Consider the following 22911-nt stretch of genomic DNA (forward strand, 5'->3'; position numbering starts at 1 on the left):
ATGCTGGGTGGCAAAAGTAGGTCTTCAGACAAAAGAAACTCAGACTCCACCCCACTATTATAAGAAACTGGTCAGGGATCTTCTCCACAAAGCCCAAACACTTTGGAAATGTTTGACTTCATGTTGTAATTGTATTTGTATGCTCAACCCAGACCTGGCTTATAAAGAAAGCAGGTAGATTAAGACAATGCACTGATGTCATGTTTCATGGTTTTACAGTCGAAAAAAATACTTTCACCTGATGGGTCCACTCACAGCAGTGCAGTTTGCTTAAACCTGATGCTCAAAGCAAGACTTGCTTCTCTCTGCTTCTCCACTTCATCTCCAAGAAAAAGAGGAAAGTGGATTAAACTGGTGAAAAAAAAGTCCACTTAAAAACCTTCATATTTCAATTTCTCTTAAGCCTAATTGGTACTGAGCATACTCAGCCAAAAATTTGCCATTTCTGCTGAAAGCACAGCGTATCTTTTGCTTTTCTACTGTGTGACTGGTTTGTAGTGGAATAAGAACTCCAGATACAGCTGCAACAGGAGCAGTGACATAAATGAGTATCACTAAAGAAGTTAAGGAGTGTTTCAGTCCTGAGTGAAAAACAGCCTCTCTTTTTCCTACTTTCTCCCCACCTCCAGAAATGCTGGAGTGGCTCAGAACTGAGATTAAAAGTATTACTTTCAGATTTTTTTTCTTCAGCTGAAAATCTGGGGAAAAAACATGTTCACTTTGGTCAGTCAAAACACTTTTCAATCATTTCTAAATAATTTAGCCTTAGCAACTGGCAAAAGGTACTATAAATAGAAATGCCATTTTGAGGGAAGGCTAACTTTTTTGATTGCTTGTTTATTCCTTTCTTCATGACATTTTAACCACTTCAAAATCAGCTCTAGAGTCTGGGGGAGAGCTAAAGTTGAGCAATATGTTGCCATTGAACCCCTCCTGATGAGTGTTTTGTTGACAAGCCTTATTGAAAACTAAAGACATAAAAGGGGAAAAAACCCAGAAATCAAAAAACCCCACTTCCAGAGTCTGAGAACAGATTGAGACATAACAGACAAGGCAAGCAACGTGCCATGCAGGGGGACTGTTTCCCACATCAGCGACGCCGAGCAGAGAGCAAGACTAGATACAGAAAGGGGCAGGGATGCAGAACAGGGAAGGGAGGGACAATACTGGGACTGTGAAGAGATCAGAATGGGATGGAGGTGGCAGAGCTGCCTCTGGCTACTAAGGTCTACAAGGTGCACCAGGAGATATCTTTACCAGTATTTCTTCCACTGGCATCCAATAGGCTCAGCCAGAGGCAGAGGAGGGTTGCAGGCTGCTGCTGTTGTCCCCAGCTGCTGCTTCACTCCCTTTTTCCCTAGGATCAGCTCTTTAACAGCTACAAAAGACTGAATCAGCTCTAATGGCTGCTGACTTTCTCTCCAAGCCAGGCTGGTCCCTTTTCGCAGCTTCTTCTCAGCTTAAAAATCATTAGGCAGTTTTTGGGCCGAGGTCTGTGCTAACTGGATCCATCAATCGCATGGATACACCCAGTGGGGCCGTGCAGGTCAGCCTGCGCCAAGGAGCTCTGTGCCCTCCCAGCCCAAGACGAAAATCTTGTTTGCTCCTGGGGGCTCCACACTGCAGCCCTTTAGAAGCCCCACCTGACGCTCCCTCAATGCTCATACTCCAAAAGTTTAACAATAATGGGAAATAAATGGGAACCACATGTCTAATGGGAAGATTTTTCATTCAAATGTGTTTTATTGTGTGATATATGCCTTTAATTACAGTGCAAGCGTCTGGGTACATTTGTTGCTATTACAGACCAATCTTTCATGTTTATTGAGCATAAGACTACAAGAGGCAAAGCAGGAGAGGCTCAGACATTAGCCAGAGTGCAACATAAAGCTACAATCACATGCTTGGCTCTTCCTCTCCTCCTTTCTTTATAAACCCTGCAGCACTATCTGTAGGGTAACCTCTATATTACACAGAACAGGATTTAATGGAAGAGGGTTTTTTTCAGACTAGTGAAAGATTTCACACCACCAAACCACCTTCCAAATTCATATAAGATTTTGCTGAGTTATTTCTTTATGTGGAAAAAAAAATTCTGAAAGTGTATACATGGGCATTAATGAAAAGGGTTTGAAACTGCATTTAGAACAGCATTTTATTCTGAGATGTAATTGTTGTTCATGTAAAAAATGTCACATGGCTTGAAAGAAATAAATACTAGTTTGGGCTTAAGCAGAACATGTCATTTTGGCAAAATTAAAGCAACGTATTTCGCTCCATATTAAATCGTATTTAACACATACACACCCCTGCCACCCAACTCAGCTTCAGTTTTCCACTCATCAGCATTTTCACAGGCAAGGGAGGTTACTCAAGACAGTTCCCAAGTTGTGACCCACCGCCCTGCAGACACTGAGCAGACACACACCAGAAACTAATCTGTCTCACACAGGTGACAATGCTGTAAAGTAAAGCTGCTCCCACCTGGGGCCAGCCCCAGCAGAGGGTAGGTGTCCACCCTCCTCATACAGTTCTCATCTCACCAGCTGAAGAGCAGCAAACTTCACAGGTGCTTAAGACCTACACCCCACTTCACAGTGTTGTTGTGCAACTCCATTTCTTCACAAAGTCGGAGCAATCTCACAAACCGTCCACATACTACTACGCCATTCACCCTACAAGGACACTGTGCCCCCTCAGCCTGAGGCCATGGGGTCTGTCAGGGATTTATGATGCAAAGAAGAGATCGCTGCAAAATGTTTAGTGACCACTAAATCACACCTTTCCTAAGAGAGGAAATCAGCCAGGATCTTACCAGATTTCAAAAGCTGACAAGTAGCTCTTGTCATCCTCAGGAAAAGTGAGAAAACAACAGCATCGTACTGGCCCATTGTGCCAAGCACATTTCCCATAAGCACCCAAAATCAGGGCGAGCAAAGGTTCAGCTATACAAAAGATATACTTTCCGATGATTGAGGAAGCTTGTGGCTGGGCACTGAATAAATACAGGCTGCTCCGATCCTGCTCTGATCCCACCCTTCTCTGCTGCCAGAGATCATTGCAGCCTCTCTGCATGCACACACGATAACAAAGCTGTGAAGCTAGAGGGGTTTGCTCGGCTCAGCGGCATTAGCACATCAGCCCAGCAGGTTCACGAGCCAGTACTGTGCATTCAGAGCAGCTAAACACTTTGCTCTCCATGGCAGAGGTTTCACTGAGTCTGAGGCAAAAATGCATACAGCAAGAAATGCATCACAGGCACAGGTGCCAGATAACTTGGAGGGAAGTCGGGAAAAGGTAGTAACAAAAGTGACCCAAGGAGAGAGATTCCAAGAGTTGAATGTGCGGAATTTCTCCACGGGTTGTAAAAAGGAAGCACAGAACTGTCTACCTGTATGTAAGTGGCATAATACCAAGGAAATGGGAAGCTTCGAAGGCTGGCATGGGTGAGAAGGCAGAGACAGACATTTCTAATCCTTAGAGACCTTTCCTAAATACACTTCCTAAGACAGTTCAATACAAGCATTGCAAATACCAATTTTTAATAATTTCCCTTCCATTTTATCACTGGTGTCTATTACTTCTCATGGCAATGTAGTCTGCAAAGGGGCCAAAGGGCCATATTCTCAGCTCTGTCTATTAGGAGATCCGTAAGTCAGGAAGGATGGCACAACTGGCATTTCACTGGATTTACTCTAGCTCGATTCTACTTTTTGGGCCTTACAGCAGGCATTTATAGGCTGCCACAACACACCATGCTACCTCCAACTCTTTCGGTCATGGATACGCCCCCGATGCCATCCTGAAAGGCTTCTGGGAAGATACAGTGGATGAATGGGCACTGCTTAGGAAGTGTACAGGTCCTGCACTGGGATGAAACCCTCTCTGGACATTTCTGGTCCCCACACACAGCCTATGCTCTATACAGCCTGCGACCAAGGCCAGATACTGGACCAAACCAGCACAAAGAAAGACCCATCGTAGTTAATGTGAGTCTTGTGTCCCCCAAAAGAGAACACAGATGCCGCCCATAGGACAACTGTGACTGTGAAATAACTTCTATGAGTACAAAGATTATAAAAATAACATAGAAAACTTCAGCTTCTGATAGGGTTGAAGATGCAGCTTTAGCAAATAATATCTCCTACTCGAACACCCTAGCTCTTGCACCATCTTCTATAATTCACTCTTTTAGGCCATCTTCACTACCGCACGCTTGTCATATTCTGTCCTATAATAAATCAAGAGAACTAAAATTTAAGATGAAATGGCCCATACGTCTTGATTCATTGGATGCCTCAAGTGCCAAAGAAAACTTGCTTCCGTGAGCTTGAACATATTATATAATAAAGAAACTTACAGTTCCTTTCAGCCTTACTCTCCTACTCCCCAGTCAGCTCTGGTCTCCACCAGGGGCTCTGCTAGCTTGAAGATGTTCTCCAGTACTGCTCTTTTCATAACACTTAAAATCCTATGGGGTAATTCAGTCCAGCTCTAGCTACCCAAATTTCTCATTGGCCAGATTCCCTGGCAATCCATGTATTGACAACAGGCAACTATTGAAGGGAAAAGCAGAGTCTGCTTACACAGGCTCCTATCTCTACACACACACACAGAGCCAAGCCAGAGATCACATGCAGGAAGGGGTTTCGAATCTGGGAAGCTCCAGGGGAATATCTTTTCCTTCATCCTGAACAGCAAGTGGTCTCATGGAAGGTGAGATGGTGTCCTTCCTGTACTTCACAGGGATTCAGTTCATCCTGATCCAAAGGTGCAGGGGAGACTGACAATACCACCCACGCACCAGCATGAAGGGCAGCATACGGATGTTTACAGGAGGAACCCAAATGAACAGCATCATTGTAAATGCCAGCCACCATCAGGAACAATTTAACTTGACAGTTGTAGCAGAAACTGTCACTGCATTGAGGCATCACTGCCAGAAAAATAACGAAATGAGAAACTTGCATTTTTCAGGGATCCCCTAGGGCTGCCGGGCATACACCATTTACACTGTCATCTCTGATTCATCCATCACCCAGTTCCTGCAATCAAACAGTGGAAAATTGTACCTTTGGAATAAATGAATCTGCAATTGCAGATCATGCAAGAAAAAGGAAGCTCTTATCTGACCTGTCTCAGCAGCTTTCTAGGTTTCTATATATTCTGTGGTGTCTATATTTAAGCTATTGATCCCATTTAATTCAAACTCTAGGTACCTTCTATCCACTTTACTGAGCAGGGTGAAGAAAAAAACCACACAAAACCTCAACAACAATAAGCAAACCCGATCCAAGGCAACAACTATAGTCAACAACAAGTCACCAGACTTGATACAATGTAATTTTAATTCCGGAGGTTAACCAATGTTCACAGTGATGGTACAGCATAATTCATAAGATAAGGGAAGGCTGCAGGGGAAAAATAAAGAAGCCTTCTCCATGCTTCTCTTCCAGAGAAAAAACACGACTCATCTGGCTAGGGAACATCGGACTCAATTTTGCAGCAGAACTTTCAGGTTTGTCACATTTGTGCCCTTGGGTATGCGTGCATAACTCTTGTGGACTTGCACCGAGATCTGAGGAAATCAACTGGCCTGAAGCAAGTACCGTGTTAGTCAGAGGACAAAACCAGAATCCTGTTTTGGCAGCAAAACTTTTGATGACATTATTGTTCTCTTACTATATGGCAGGAAAGTCCCCTTGGGTACAGTATATTCTGCTAACATGTTATTTGTACGTGCTGTTATCTCTTGAACACTGCAAGTATAAAATGCTACCAAATCTACATTCAGATGGTTTATGACCGCTGACCCTCTGGCAGAAATGAGATGCCCAAAGTAGGAGGCTGTGGGAAGAATCAGGTTTTCCTTCTTTTGCTCTACGGAATCCCAAGGATTTTCTATAAAGCTTCAAGCTTTGTTGTTTGTTTGTTTTATCAATTCTCCTTCTCTCAAAAATATCACCCTTCATTTTGGTGCCTCAGCTCCTCCTTTTATCATACCCACAATACCTCGGATGTGCCAAAATTTTACTGCATCATGCCCTGACTTTCATTTTATAGCCACCCATGGTCCTATAAAAATCAATTGAACACAAACCTGAAGAATTTTATTACACTGGAAGAACTTCTTGTAACTGCCACAAAACTGGTGCAGGGCTTCTCCTGCAAAAATTCAAACATGCCCACAAGTGTGTGCACACCCCATACAAACAGGCCACCAGCCTTCTCTCAGACAACCTATATGCAAGACCAGTTTGAAATAAGCACCAAAATGCAACTGAAGATGTGACGCATTTGCAATGATGAATAAAGATCTCTCTTAGAAGCATAAATGGCCCGCAGCAGAACAGTGCTAGAATCAGGAGATTATGAAAAACTCGGCTTTTTTGCCCCCCCCTTTTTTTTTTTTCAAAGATAAAGCTTCTGGTTTTATTAACTGTGAGGAAGCATTTGAAAAACATGATTCCCAACCTTTCCTCAATCACAGAAGCATCAAGAGAAATATAAGAGATGACAACTGAAATTATTCAAACACCTTCCTGATATTTTCTCTGCCAAACTCATGACTTTCAAAGAAGCAATCCATGACTTCTAAAAGCTTGGGATTGCTAGTTCTGAGGTGCTAGACCAGAAAATCCAGGCACTGGCCTCCTTTTTCACCACTGAAGCAATGAGCATGAAAAACTGAAACACATCCTGGGTTACCATTGAGCGTATGGGAAATTTGAATCATCTGTGCCTACTGTGGAGACAAAGGACTTACAGCTGTTCCACTGACACCTTTATTCCCCAGAATAATATTGATTACATGCAGTTTCTTTCTGAAGGAAAAAAGAAAAAAAAAAAAGAAAATAAAAAGAGAGAAAAAAAACAGAAAAAGAAAAGATTTAAAAAAAAACAAAAGAAAAAAATGTGAATTTTCATGTGTCAAGGTTGAACAATGGAAACAAATAGTTGCCTTAACATAAGCGATAGCTTGCACACAGGCAGATGAGCCCAGGGAATCCGCATCTCTCAGCAGGCAGATTTTAGGGAAAAAAACCCTGTACACTGGAAGGAGTAAACTACATCTATCTTGTTTTCTTGAGGGAACAGAATAATATACATGTTTTCAGGCCAGATCCTCTAGTGATGTAAATTAGCATTTCCCTGCTAAAATCAATGGACTCACACTGAATTTCAGCTGCTACATATGTGGCTGCACACATCTTTTGTAAACCAGCTCAGGTGTGCTATCAGATCAGAACATGGTCCATTTCCCCGCTGAAACCAAGCACTGGATGCAGGGATGGTTTGTAGTGACTCAAAAAGGGGAGGAGAGAGAGACAGAGAGAAATTTATTTGCAAAGGGCAATCTGAGACAAAACTAGGGCCACATACCAGCTTCCAGTATTACAGAAATCTGTTTCACACGATAGCCACTAAATTACTTGAAATTAAATGTATGAGCTTTTTAGTATACTGCTGTGCTACAGTATAAAAAAAGGGCCCTCACTGCCCTGTGGCACATTTACAACTACAGCACCTGCTGATGTGAAATTCCCATGTGGGGTCCCCACTCCAACCACACTGGAAGTTCTGCCACAGCCTGAAGCCTGGGGAGAGACGAGGTGGCAAGAAAAGGAACTCCTGTAACATTTGTATAGGGCCACCTGGGCCAGTGGAAAGGAAAACAGAACACGATTTAGGAAGGCTGGGTAACATTGCAGCTCTGTCACTGGTTAGCTGGCTAACCTTGCATAGGTCACTTCACCTTCCTGTGCTTCAATTTCCCTTCAGCCTCTCTCACTGCCTCATTGACTCTGCCTCTGTATCGGCAACCATCAAGCTGTGATTTCTGAGCCATTTAAATACCCCTTGCATGACAGTGGTAGGTAACATGACCAGGACAAGACTGTGGTAACACTGGCACTGCAGGGTAAACCAGATGATTCCTCCTGGTCACGGCACGAAGGGACTTACTGAGAACTGCATGGTGCAAAAATCACCAGGGCGTCCTGGGCTTTACAATATCCAGTTATGCTTCACAGAAGAGTGGTGGAGAGGAAATGTCAGCTCCTGCCTGCTCTTCTTCTGGAGTTTCTTTTTCTTTGGCTCTCAGATACACATCTCTCAGCTGTATAAAAAGCTTTTGATAATACACTGGTAGAGATAAGATATAATAATGGTGTCCTGTTAAATGGATGTGACATGCCCAGCAGGAAAGCACTATGCAGATATTGCCATCACAGCAATAGACCCCCACTGAAATCAAGTCACAGATGCTCTGCGTGGCCTAGGGCCAGCCTGGAGGATCTGATGGCCTGACCGGGCCCTGCACATCCTCAATTGCAACAGAAAGCACAGCCACAAGAGCAGCTAGAAGTAAAACAGCAGCAAAGACTTTGGTCCTCGGCACTGCCAACTACAGCTAAGGCTCCTCATCAAGACCAGGACTGCACAGTTCGTAAAGGCTCCCGTCCCTGGCTGGTTCACATAGCCCTCTTCCCAAGTGCTAGAGTTTTTCAGGTTACGCAAATATGCCAGAGGTTCAGCAGCTGCTAACAAGCTGAAGCACCCCTGTGTGAGGGACTGCAAGAGTTAACGTCTGTCAATGTCTCGAACATTGTAGCAACCAAGGTACAGTCTGCATAACAAAGAGGGCCATTAGCAAGAAGTCGGTTGGCATGGACACAGGGGTGTGCCGGAGGGTGTGCAGGCCCGGCAGATCCAGCCTGGTAACCCGCCACAGGTGGCCAGAGGCCACACAAAGCTTATTTGAGGACGGGGCTTGCAGCTCCTTGGAAAGGCCCTAAGCCCACCGCCCCAATAAGCCGCACATGCTCAGTAGGTGAGGAGCCCTCTGGAATACCACCACGTACGTCAAGCGCTGTCTAGGATGAGCCCATATAAGTCTTCAGGAGGCGTGACGGAGGACGGACATGTAGGCTATAAAAGACCCAATCGCAAGAAGCCACGTTGCACGCGCGCGCCGCCAGGGGAGTGTAACGGACAGCAGAGAGCATCGCTGGATCCAAGGGTGGTGATAGCTTTCTGTCTCTTTCTCTCCCCTTTTCGTGTAGCTCCCTTTTTTCTCTTTGTTTTCTGACCTTATTCTGGGCACATACGGGTAATGTTGTGAGCTTGTCGTGGTAATATCGTGGTGAGGAGTTCGTCGTGGTTATACTGTTACAAGTTTTGCCAAGCCACTATCCGTTGTTTTCTGCCAAGTTTTAAGCAAGTTTTGAGTAAAGTTGTGATCTGATTGAACCTCTCGAGTAATTGTCGTTGCTCTGGATTACCGCACAGAGAATCAAAAGGTTAACCTCGCCCTCACCCCCCCGAGTGGGATGGGACACCCTGCCTTAGGGGCAGAACTGAGAGCAAGGGACAGCCTGCTGTTCCCACTCCTGACTGCTAGCTCCTGCTCTGGCACACAGAAATGCACCCCTTGGGAAGCACCCTCACAGACTGCCCAAGTTCTTGGTTGCTGATGACCTAACAAATAGGCATGTGCAAGTGCATGCATGGGGGGGAAGGACTGTACCGTCATCCCTCAGCATCATCTATCCAGCTGGCTGCCTCAAGGATACTGGTCTATCCCATCCCAGTCATCCATTTTTGAGGACATTAAAGATGAAACTACTGTTTTAAGTAGCCCACTGCCATCCTAATGTGCAATACTTCCAAACAGTGAGGTCTTGGTACTGTCAAGGCAATGTGCAAATACTAATTAATGCCACCATTACCCAGACAGAAAGACTAGTCCCTGTTGGGCAGACTTCCAACACTGCTCAGCTGCCTGAATCACTGACAAGAATGGGAGCTGCTGGGTCCCAAATCCTTCTGGATAAAGCATGACCCTTCTTGGTTTACAAAACATAACAGCTTCTTAATTGCCACCTTCCAGAAAGCACTCTTGGTCCGAGGGTATTAAATAGTGTCCCTTCGTATTGAATTCTACGTGCCTGTGGTCATAATTTCAGGTGCTGGCAGACCCATCTTCCCCGAGCTATGGCTTTAACGTCCTGAAGCATTAAAGATGAGAGAACAGCAAAACCCAAGAGAGTGAAACTACCTAAAATCCCAACACTAAAAGCAAATACATGACTTGTATGTCTTTGCAGGCACTTTGCAATAGTGAAAGCCTGTCTGTATAACCACTTCACACTCTAATGTGTAAAGGCTTACATACTTCATCCACAAAAGTTATGCATAAGCCTAAAATTAGGCTGAGGCTAAACCATTTGGCTGCTCTGAGGTCAGGGCTGCCTTTTTTTCTATTAAGTTCTACATTTTGTATATAGTGCTATTCAAAATGAAAATTCCATGCCAACTCACACAAATTTATGTTCATTGTCACAGGCTCCTCTCTGTTACTTCAGCTGTGATATTTTGGGTAAAATTAATCCTGTTGTTCTTTGGCCTGGAATAGTCACATTTCTAAACTCAATCACCACATGAGTCAATTCAATGAGAGGGGAAAGGAACCATACTGAAGCTTTCCATGGTCAGCATCAGCAGACATCTGAGTGGAGTCAACAGTTGAATTGTGCTCTTTCTTCAATTGAAAGTGATATCATCTATAATTCTGCTCAACAGATTTTAGCGGAGACTTAATGTTGCCATCAGGCCAGGTAAATACTGAGACAGAGCTTTGAAAAGCAATATGGAAGGTAAAGAAAAAGGGAAAGAAAAAAAATGAAAAAAGAGAGAAAGAAAGGAAAAAAAGGCCAAGGAAATCCTTCTGGATTCATCTCATTTCACTGAAGGAGCCTGGTAGGTAACTCACATCTACACAAATGAGTCCTGATAAAGAAAAACAAAAGATTGGGAGTTCCATCTTTGCTTGCACATCATGTTTGCTCTCTCCTCCAGGGCGGGGGTCATTATAACCTGTAGGCACGATAGCAGGAACTAGGAAACTTAATGCTTTTTGTTGCTTTGATCATATTGAAATCATATCCCATGTAATCCATTTTGCATACATCCAGACAGCAGGGTTGGTTTCAAATCCCCTAATCTCAAGTAATATAGCAAATACTTACATCTCAGCACAGGAAATTACTTCCTTGACAGTCAGTGGAGGCCTAGTCAATACAAACGAGTCTAAGGTACAATTTACCTCATCCTAAAATAGTCACCTACATTTGCTTCCAGAAATCAATCAACACCATTCAGTAGATCACCACCAACTACTACGCACAGCCTCGGCACCTAATACAGGTATACATTGCTACATCGTAGATCTCTACAGTCAGGCAAAATAAATCATGCCCCCAATGTTCTTATTCTTCAACCTTCTTCATTCCTTCATGTTTATTCCCATCTGCTATATTTATAACCACCCCTCACCTCACTTAGGCTCCAGATAAAATCAATATACAGCCATGATTTAGCGTGGCCCAGGAATAAACCACAGGATCCTTGCTCTGTTACACAATAAACTAGGTTGCTTCAGCAGAAGAGCACATTTAAGCATCAAATGTGTCTCACTCCATTTATCTCTATATTTTCCTTTTCAAAGTAAAACCTGTTCGTGAAGTATCTATAACATAAATAAAAAGCAATAGGAAAGTCTGTTCTAGCTAAATCAAGTTTCATGAGCAGTTACTTTCTTTTTGCCACCACAAATCATCACAAGCCCAAAGTTCACTGTTTTGCTAGGATAAAATTCATTGGGCATTTCTGAAGTAGAGCCAGAGTTGCATAATTTAATTTCTTATCTCCTATTAAAACTGCCAGGCTTACCATAATCAGAATGATAAATGCAGTCATACGTCTTCTTTCAACAGTAATGCCCATCAATACTTCAAATGCAAACAATTGTGACATTTGACTTTATAAAAATTACCTGGTGCACCAACACCACTTAATTAAATAATTTAAAAACTGCTTTTGTTACATTTAATGAATGATATATTATACTGCAATGAAACATGCAGCAATACAAATACTTCACAATGCTAACAATTAAGGTTCACTTCACTTAGGCAATTGACAACACAAGTGCTCCTCACTTCATTCAGTTTGTGCATTCCAAATGAACTGGTTAGCGAAAAGGGTGCTTCTTTGCTAATGAGTTTTGTAATCAAGGCATCTATTTTAATTTCAAATTGGCTAGATTGGGGGAAATTGCTGAACTAAATGACTGGTTCTAATTAGGATTATAAAAATATTCATCATGTAGCAGAATTAGCGCAAGGTCTTGATTTCCCTACATTTGCATATAGCTTTAGTTTAAGAGTGGAAAAAACCTGCTGATAAATTGTCTTCCTTTTAATGAATTGAACAAACACTATATCTGTTTTAGTCGTCCTTTCATTTAAAGGCACTGATACATATTCATGATTTGTAAATGAAGTTAAGTGATTTCGATTCTTCAGTTCATTACCATATTGAAGAAGAGACTTCTGTAAATTGCCTTAAATATTCCCGATCTCAAGGGTTTGGTGGGGATTTTTTTTTGTTTGGTTTGGGTTTTTTTAACTTTACTAACATTTCAGTTTATCTGTTCGATGGAGCCCTGCCTGCCCGGGAGAGCTGCCGGCAGGTGGCTTGTCCAGCAAAGGACACATGATATGTTTGTAGAACCTGATGTTCTCAGAAGAGCATTCAAAAGGCAAAGAGATGAAAGGCTTATTTGTGGTTAAGGCATGGGAACAGGACTCTATCTGGGTTCAGTTTCTGACTTTGTTATAGTCCTTAGTGGTAGTCAGGCAATGAAACACTTTAATGACCTGTGCCTGAATACCCTATGGATACTCTGGGGACAATGCTTTGTCTGTCAGCTTCATGTTTAATTGCAAACGCTCTGGGGCAGGGATTGCTGCTTAATATGAATGTGCAATACAACAGACCAGTCAGTATGGTAGGCATTTCCAAGAGCAGCTACTGTAATATGGCTTGTATTAAACACGAAACACTAAGTGTTCCTTTATAGCTGGGCAACATACTCACTTTATTTCATTCCTCAGTATGATAGGCCTGTAGGAGTAATTGTTATTATGGCAGCTTCCTCGATTTCTTTCCCCTTTGGGTGAAGAAAAGACTGCCATAGGTGTGCCTCCAGCTTCACTCTGCAGGGTGCTCAAATGTCAAGTGACTGGTGCAAAATAAATTTGAAAGCTGAGTATTGTATCCATAGGACTGGAACCACAGTCATCATGCTCTTCAGATATCAATGAGCCATGATGAGAAATCAGCCCCAGTGTGTTCTCTCACATCACACAATGAAATGGTGATTCTACCATGAGCATCCATGCAGGAGCAGAAAGAGCTTATTTTCCTTGTTAAATATAATGTTCACATTTTGCTAACAAAAGCTGAGTTTTACCCAAGAGATGCAGTCTCGAGCTGTTGCTGATAAAAGGAGAGGTTGCTACACTTCTGACAACTACAGTTACATCTAAATTCCAGGGCCAGGAGTGCTGCTGAGGACCAGGTGACAGGTCTGGATGCCTGCTGAATTATATCAAAATGAGATGTGAGGCAGCCACCAACCCACCTCTCCTCAGCCCATAACTCAGTTCCTAAGGAAAGAACACCTACAGGCCTGGGCTGGAGTCATGTCTCACTTTGGACTTGCAGCAGCACACACTGCTAATTTCAGCACATCTGCAGTATGCAGCTGCTATCGTAGAATCACACTATCCAACATTAGGAGTTCTAACTCAAAGTGCAATATCCTCACCTGAACACAACCCTGAAGTCCCCATGTACCTAAGTTTCCATGAAAGGCACAGAAAAATCTGAGACCAGGGGCTGGGGCAGTTGCTGGGAATGAAGGAGAATACAACTCCCCAGTCTCTGTGCTAGTAAAGCTGAGCAGAGCAGATGGAGGGGGAGCTACGCCTGAAACTCTGCAGCACTGGCACACCCTGAGACACAGGGACCAAGGGTCCTTCAGGGCACTGAGGGCTCTCTTAATGTCCCAGCTCAGTGACCTACTATGACAGGAAAAGAGGAAATGAGGAGTTGTCGTTTTCTCCGTGTGTATGTGCGTGTGTGCACGTGTATAAAGCTCTGACTTAATTTCTTTATATGACTCCTTTTCACAAGGAGCCACGCGGAGACGACAAGAGGCAATGGGTCTGAGTTGCACCAGGAGAGGTGTCATCTTGATATAAGACAGACTTTTTTTTACAGTGAAAACAATCAATCACTGGAACCTCACCCCAGGGACATAGTGGTGTCCCCCTTACTGGAGGCTTTCAAGACATGACTGGACGTGATAGATGATCACACCTAGGCTCCCTTTCCCACAAAAGATTGGACCAGATGATCTTTCGAGATCCCTTCCAACCTGGGCTGTTCTATAAGGCTATGAAAATGGCTCATCACAAAGAATCCCAGACAAAGATGGATGACTGCCTGGAATAAGGTGCCTACATAGTGAGAAGAACATCAACCCAGCCTTGCCCTCCTCTCAGCAAGTCCCACTGGATTTCTTTGGCAGTACTCTACCCAACTGCACACTGTCCAAAAAAAAAAAAAAAAAAAAAAAAAAAAAAAAAATCCCCCCCTTAGCTGCCCATCTGCCCCGTGTTGTACTGCGAGCCTGGGCCCAAACTCCAGGGGAGAATTTCGCCTGGCAGCAGAGAGGCACTGCCTTCGTGGCTCTGGCTCTGTGTGTCTAGGCTACTAAAAAAAAAAAACTTTCCCACGTAGTCCCGGTGTTATCTGTGATTCTTTTTGATAAATTCAGCAGTGTCTAGTCAAGATAATCAGGGCTCTGACATGCACCACATGCACCACATTCGATTTTCAGATCATAACTTGCCACATCTCCAACACTGAAGGAATGTCCCCAGTCAGACGTGATACTGTCTGCCAGGTGCAACTTGGTGATACAGCAGAATGTTATCTTGCACATTTTATTTATCACCTCATTCAAAGAGATATTAAGACACCCACTTTCTTTTGTTCGCTTCCTGCTGAAGATTAAGCCTTATGGAGGGAGAAGCCACTGGTTGCCAAACTTCTTGTTTATTCAATGTACTCAAATTCATAATGGTGTAGCTGGGGAATATAAATTGGTCTGTTATTGAATTATTCACTCTCTCACCTATTCCCAGTGGGTTCCCAATCACAGTTTGGCCTGTATGGAACAGGTGGAACTGTACCTCTTTGCATATTTTTTTTTTCTTAACAATGGTGATTTGAAATATTTTAAATATCTCTCTCCCTATTTCCCTAACATTTTCTCTCTTTTTAAAAAATTATCTTTTAAACAAATATTCATGGAAGAGATTTGTGCATGTTGCTCTCAAAGAGGTTTCAATGTCATTCTGAGAGAAATTCCATGGAGCTGGAAACTCCCCTCCATTTCCACCTCCAGACTGATCCATTCCCCGGAGGGGCATTGGGGTGTGGAAAGTTGAGCTTATTGAGAATTAGTTGGTTCCTTGGATAAATGAGACAAATCATGAGGAACTTGAAATATTAGCATCAGAAATGCCAGACCAATTCAAGATCTTCATCCCCAGACACTATGAATAGCAGCAATGAAAACTATACCTCATGTATATCCTGGTAGACTCTGAGTTTTCACAGCACTCCATAAAGCAGTTTCCAATACTTTTCCAACAGAGAATATCACACCTTTTTCATATATTCCCCTTCCTATCACACTTTGATACAAGGGTCATTTAAAATGGCTTCCTATATATTTTCTGCAAAAACCTGTGAAAAGTGGAGGATGAAGCCCTATTTTCCCTTTGTATTGGCTCATATATCCAAGTGCCAATATGGACACTACTAGTGAGACCCAGCCTGACTTGCAACAAAACTGGCTATAACTTTTACATAGTGTCCACCTTCTGTCAAAGGCCACAGGGGGCCATTAACAGAACCAACACGTGCACACATCAGATTGCACTATTTTATCAATAAAGTAGACACACACAAAGCTACTGGGAAGACATCCAAGATTTTCAACTCACAAGATGCAATTAACCTCCCAGGGCCCGATAATTGCACAATGCCACATGGCTGCTCAGGGGGGAGTAGTACACCCACCCAGTCTTGCTTAAAGCCCTGCAAAAATTCCTCCTGTCTAGGCTTTATATGTTGCAAGAAGACATTAGGGTCTATGAACTCGCTACACGTTCGTGCCCACACAAACACATTTCTTGGCTCAGCCATACTGCATTTATTTGATAATACAAGAGAGTTAGCAAGGCAGAGGAGAGTCATAATTGGCTACAAAAATTAAGAACAGGAATGATATGCTGTGTCAACTCATACTGAGGAAGTATCCTCAATAACCCTTTGGATACTCCAAAGAGAAAACAAGTGGCGGTGGCTGTGATTTATCCTTAAATGAACGAAGTAACCAGCAGCCACACAGCAAAATATCTTTCAGAAAGCTGAACTCCATCTCTCACTGAGTCTTCTCCCTTGGTCCTGGGAATAGCTCCAAGCAGGAAAAAGAGGGACAATACCCATGTGAGAGTGGTAATAAAAGATTTAGGGACTGAACTGATGCTGTAGTCAATTATTTCAGTTGATGGAAGAGATAATGTTGTCAGAAAGCCTTTGGCTTTCTCAGCTATGAAGTCATATTTCAAGGAGAAGTTCTGTTGAGAAGAGATGGGCTCCTTCTCAAAGAAGGGGAAGGTCATTTTTGGACATAAGATTGCTGTGAGGCTTGGGCTTTAAACTAGAATCACATGAGACTGGTAGCAGAAGTCCACAGGCAGGTATAAAAACAGATCCATGCAAGGGATTAACTAGGGGAGTGGGGTTATTCAACAACAAGGCTATAGGAGGAGCAGTGAGAAGAACAGTAAGTCTATCTGCAGAGCATCCTGCAATGCCTGAACATCAAGGCTCAGAGTAAGAGAGAGCCAGCAGGAGAAGCTGGAAGCATAATCTTATGATCAAAATTACACATAATAGTGACATAACACTGACTGGCTGAGAAAATTCACAACTAGAATATTACCGCAGGAAGGCATCACTTGCTCAGGAAAGAGAGGACAAGCTTTGCATATCACGGATACATACAGTCGGTCTGAGGTCTCACAGCGTTCTCCTAAGCAAGCTAAAAGACTGTAGGAAGTTACTATTAGCTGGGTAAAAAACTAACTGGGATACCATATTCTGAAAACAGTTATCACCTGACCACTGTCAAACTGCAGGGGACATATAAGGACTGTGGTTCCACATGGGTGTCACAGAGTCCTACATTATTCCATTTATTCACTACTGTCTTAGAATAGTGAATACACCTAAGTTTGGAATAGTGAATACACTTTCTAAAACACCAACTTGGAAGGGACAATAATTCTGTTAGAGGATAGAATTCAAAATGTGTTGGGTTTTTTTAGTTGGTTGGTTGGTTTTTTTAATCAACTGGATAAATAGCCTAATAATGTTGTCAAATGTGTAGAAGTTAGCTAAAAAGAAGGAGGGATGCTTAGGATAAAACAATGAATAAAAAAGAGGCTTGAATCACAGCTACGGAACTGTAGGTCAGAAGACCTCACAGGAAAACTTTCTAACAGGAATATCCAAAACATTGACTATTTTTATTTCACACAAAAACTTTAATATTGGTTTCTATTCTTATACACATAACAATTTTAAAATCTTTTGAGCTAGGCAGTGACCAGATCAATTATTTGTAGGGCACTAGCTGTTGATGTTTCATTTTACTGTGTGGAACAACATACTAGGCAAAATAGATTTTCAGATTCATCATTCTCATTAGTTTCCAAGTTGACCACAGCTTGTTTACAACACCATATTATTATTTTTAATTGAAAGAAAATTAATAAAATAAATATTAATCTGAAAGCTATTTTTTAATCTAAGTAATTAAATTTGCAAACTTGTTTACACATTCACAGTTATGAGAGGATGGATTAGATCTTCCCTTAATAATAGTTCCTACTGCTGGGAGTCAAATTTTATGTATTTTATTTGTTTTCAGAGTTATTTGTATTTAAATCTGCCTCTAAAGTAGTCATTACAAATACACTTTAAAGGTCAAACACACTTTTAAAGCTTAGAGAGGTGGAAGATCACAGTCTCCCACTGTACATACCACTGAACATACAGCAAGCCACTGATTTTCATCAGCACCTTCCTTGTCACAGTATCTGTGGATGAATATTACCTGCAGGTTACAGACTAATGATAAACTTTCTATTTTATTGCCCTTTCATGCATTTAAATCAAAAGTGTTTCAGAGCAGTTGTATCCCAAAAAACAGGATACATGAAGTGAGAAAGCAAGCACTATTTGATCCAGCACCACCTATTTTGTGCCAGGCGACTTCATGCTGCCTCACAGGAAAATGGGCACAAAAACAAAGGACAGAGGAGTACCAGCAGAACCAGGCTGCAGTTGGAGAATTAGCCCCTGACAACAGCATGGCATCTCTTTGGATAGCCTTCTCACAACTGCAGAGTACTACTGCAGCCTCTCTTGCCACTTATTTTAGGAGCTCTTGATATCTCTCTTCTGGTCAGCAGCAGAGAGATCAAATGATCATTGCCACTGGCATGATCCCATGATCCCAGCTAGGAGAGAGAGAACGTGGCATAGCAGTGTGGGAAGGTGTGAGATCCAGATCTGGCTTCTAGAGAGAAAGAGAGGAGAACAACCACAACAATCTTATGAAGATGCACAAGACCTGATGAAGCTACTTAAGGATTTAGGATTTTTAGCCTAAAAGACACTTTCTTCTTGTCATTGGCCTAACCTCCATCTAACAGAAGGTCATGGCTGACCTCTGGTTCCCATTCAGCTGTGGCAGTACTCCTGTTTCCAGACAGGCAGGAATGTATTATTCTGGCCTCTCAGAAGACTTCATCTGGGGACTTAACGTAGCACCACTGTCACAATGTACAGCACTGCCTTTGCGCTCTAACAGCACTGCCCATTATCTCAGTATCAACAGTAACTACAGTGAAGCTGCATGATCCTGAGTCAGAGTGACAATTCTTTTACAGCTCTTACTAAGCCAAGATGTGACTGAGTGCAATCCATACCTGGGTTATGTTAAGCAAACGCTTCAACTGGGAAAAGCACTGCCTCCATCGTTCCACTCAAGGATCAACTTTCAACCAGCACTTGCAGCCATCTTTCTGAACACTAAAGAAAAGCATCATGAGTGGCCTTGAATGCAAAGGCAGACATAAAGGCAAAGCCTGAACTTCACGTTGCTCTATTTCCATTTGACCAACAAGCTGCAGAGCACCTCATCTTTGCTCTTACACTGTGGACAATTTTTTTCAGTTCCTGGGATAAAATGCAAGCAGCCGCAGGGTGTTTCTAACACACAGTTCATTTTCCTTGGCTCTCTTCTGAGCAGAAGAGAACAGCTGAGGTGGGCACTCAGATGCATTAGTTTGAAGGAGCAGAAGCAAAAATGCTCCTGAGCCACTATTGCTGTACTGGACCAGGGGAGCATAACTGCAACCTCACAGTGAAGTGCGTGTGCATACTTTGTATTTTAATTTCTCCTTCCAGTGGCTAATATGTCATAAAAAGACTACAAAGCACTGGAAATAGAAGTACAGTGTTTCAACCTAAGAGCAGATGCTCCGCACTCACTACAGCTGGATCGCTTTGCAAATGCATACTCACCATGTCATATCTGGCTTCTCATATCCATGAGCATCTCATCAGAAGTCTGTTTCTTTCAGGGCTGTCTTTGTACAAACACCAGTACCATTTAAAATCTTTACCTCCAGTTGAAAAGTGGCATCAACCCATTCTGTGACATCAAATAAATAGATTGGTCTTTCTAGCCTACTTCAAAATCCCTGTTACACTGAACATTGGAGTGCACAAAACTATTTGACATTTGACTAACTCCTTCATACAGTAAGAACTTGATACTGTGAAAGGAGTGTATTTACAATAGCTTTGTGCTTGCAAATGTCACTCAAGCATCATCAGTAGCATAGCAGCAAACCACCTGGTGCCTGCCACAGCATTCTGTTAACAAGTGGATGGAAAGGTTGCATCAGGAAGTACAGCGGTAGTAGATTATTTGATTATACTCTCAGTAACTACTTGGGTAAAGACTTGCACTAGCCTTTCAAAGGAAATTCAAATACAAAAGGCACAATATTTTGGGTGTATTGTCCTTAAAGCTGGGATATGAGACTGACTAGTTCAGAAAACTTCAAAAATAACTGTAGGAATTGAAAATCCCACCCAGAACACACACACACACTTGACAGATTAATGCGAAAAACTTAAAGAGGCTATTCAGCATGTTTTTACTTTCCAGAGTCTATGGATGACAGAAACGGAAGAGAGGAATGATAAAAGCTTGGCAAGTTTTAAGCTTTCTAAAATTTGTAACTTGATCATCCGGTCTATGTCTCAGCTTTGGGCTGTAGCAGGGACTGCTGTTCCAGAACTGAAGCACACACTCCATAGCCACAGCACTTTACAAGTCATGTTGTACCTGCATTGCTCAGCATCTTTCAAGACAGATGAGTGCTATGTAAAAGCAGGCTTGCTAAGGACACAGTAACAGACTTAAGAGTTGTCTCACTAACAGAAGGCACTGCAAAGTGACTTAAAAAGTGGCACAGAGGAGTTTGTCATCTGTTGCTGCTCACTGATTTCCAGATAAAACTGAGTTCAGTTTGCAAGCAGAAAGAGCACCCCCTCACATGCAACAGCCAGCTGTTACGGACCAACTCTGCTTGAGTGCTTGATCCTCAAAGACAGCTCAGCAATCACCAAGGCCTACAAATCAATAGATTTTTAGAACAGCTCCGTATGTCATGTCAAATCTCAGATTCTTTTCATCTTTCGTATCATCACCACTGCTAAAGTTTCTATACCCATCATGATCACTGTATAACTCCACTCCCTTTAGCAAGCTTGCTTTGGAGTCACTGGGTGGGTTTTGAGCACATTTAAACCTGCAAGGTGAGAACAGCAAAGCACACCATAATTTCTTCACCATCTCTGGAAGTGCATGGTTCTAGACACTATCCCTTTTAACACCTCGCTCAAGAATCATTGAAATATGAAATCAATTCCTCACCTTTTGATCCAGACTGTAGGCCAGGATCCACTCCTCCTGCTTGGGGTGGAAGAGCAAGCTCTGGATATAGAAGTTCAGACGGTACTTCTGGTAGGTAGCCCCTTCATCAGAGCTGATGAGGATGCTGCTCTCAATCTCTGGATCACTAAGAAGCATGATCTAAATAGAAAAATGGAGGGGAAAAAGTGTTAATGGAAAAGTGAAACTGATCATTTAAAAGCGAGGTCATACAGCACTGATTCCTATTACATGTATTCAGAACACTGCTCAACAGTGTAAACAACCCATAGGATTTCCCAAATAGGGGTTGCTTTTACTGTTTCACTTCCATTTTATTTGGTGATTCATTCAGTGATTCCTTTTTTTCATTTTATTTTTATCCAGATAAATTCAGAAAGCTTAGCAAGAATGAAAAATGCTATGTTGATATCAAGGCTGATTTTGGTTGGGTATAGCAACTTTAGACAGCCACACCAGGCTTTTCTGGTCCCTTTCCAGTCTACCACCTCTCTTCCCAAATGTGGAATACTGTCTCCAAAAGTACACAACAGGGCACTCCTGAGATTTAAGGGTCATTATTTGGCAGCTTGCAGAGCTATGAATGAGAGCATCACCTCACTGGAAACATAGAATGTCTACCTGGATCAATTGCTGGCATCTGAAAATAGTCCATGTGCGTGTGCGTAAACATTGATACACGATCTCATATATCATGCTTCCAACTTATACAGTAGGAGATATTCATTCACTCAGTGAACACATAATTTTCCCCAAGCACAGGAAGGTGTATGACCTCAATTTGTACAGGGAGGAAAACACTTCTGAGCCTCTAATTTTAATTAGAAAATTATTACCAATATTTTAAAATGAGTTGATTCCACATTATCAGATGGCATGCTCTACATAAATGTTATCAAGAAAAACGTTGTGGAAACATTAACACCATCTTATTAACATCTGGAGAAAATGACATCACATTAAAGCAAATGCCAGTACCATAAAATAAACGCCAACAGTGGGAAATAAATTAGAGCTGTGCTAAACACAGCAGGTTATTGATACAGTAGCTGAAACAAATATAGAAACTGCCTTTCAGCAGGAAAACAGGTCCAGGAACTGCTTTTTTTTAGCTAGCTGCAGAATGATTAGCTAGCTGAGATCCACTGCAGTTTTGTTACACTCACATGTTAACTTTTCTTATCCAAATTCACAGAGCTCCAACTTCAAGACTACGATAGGGAAACACATTAATTTTGACAGCAAAAATCAGTTACAAGGAATGGTAAGACCCTTGGTATGTTAGATCTTGATCAAGCAAAGAATTTCAGTGCTTGTTTAATCTTAAGCACCTCATTAACTCCATGAAGTCACCAAGGGAAAGTGAATATAATGTAAATGGTTTCTGATCCTTTCCATTAAGAAATGAAAAGGGCCTTTAAAACTAGAACTGAATGTTGTCCCAGGATGGAGCCACCTGTATGAATCCAGCTTGAGCTCAGAGGTCCTTCAATATCCCTCACACATACCGCTTACCAGCCTCATAAAGCAATTTCCACCTGTTCCCACAGAAAATGACACCACAAGTCCTGAAAAAGTACACCTGCATTGTGCTCTGGTGCACAGCACGGGAAATGAGAAACGTCCCCACAGGCAACTGGCTCCCTGGGAATCAGTCTTGAGAATAGGTCCTGATGGCCTGCACCTAGAAGGAAGCTTTGGTACATTTCTTCTTTCTAATCAGATCAAACTATGCATTTCATTTTGCTCCAAACAAGAAAGGTTTCCCCACTATTTCAAGAGATCTTTTCTGTCACTGGTGACTTAGGCTTCAAAGACATTTTGTCCCCCAAGTATACCCCTGTTCAGCTAAAGCATACTGCCTGTGCCAGACAGAACACTGTAACATA

At 42.4% G+C, this 22911-nt stretch overlaps 1 protein-coding gene across 1 annotated transcript in view; it reads right to left on the reverse strand.

Annotated features, from left to right (window-relative positions):
* The window catches only part of SORCS3 (sortilin related VPS10 domain containing receptor 3), a 326383-nt gene that overhangs the window by 126218 nt on the left and 177254 nt on the right, over window positions 1-22911 (reverse strand). The window contains exon 4 of the mRNA XM_050899047.1: window positions 21005-21163. Within this exon, the coding sequence (XP_050755004.1) occupies window positions 21005-21163 (159 nt within the window). The remainder of the gene's footprint in view (window positions 1-21004; window positions 21164-22911) is intronic.

This window comes from Gymnogyps californianus, chromosome 6 (assembly GCF_018139145.2).
Source record: "Gymnogyps californianus isolate 813 chromosome 6, ASM1813914v2, whole genome shotgun sequence".
Classification (NCBI taxonomy): domain Eukaryota; kingdom Metazoa; phylum Chordata; class Aves; order Accipitriformes; family Cathartidae; genus Gymnogyps; species Gymnogyps californianus.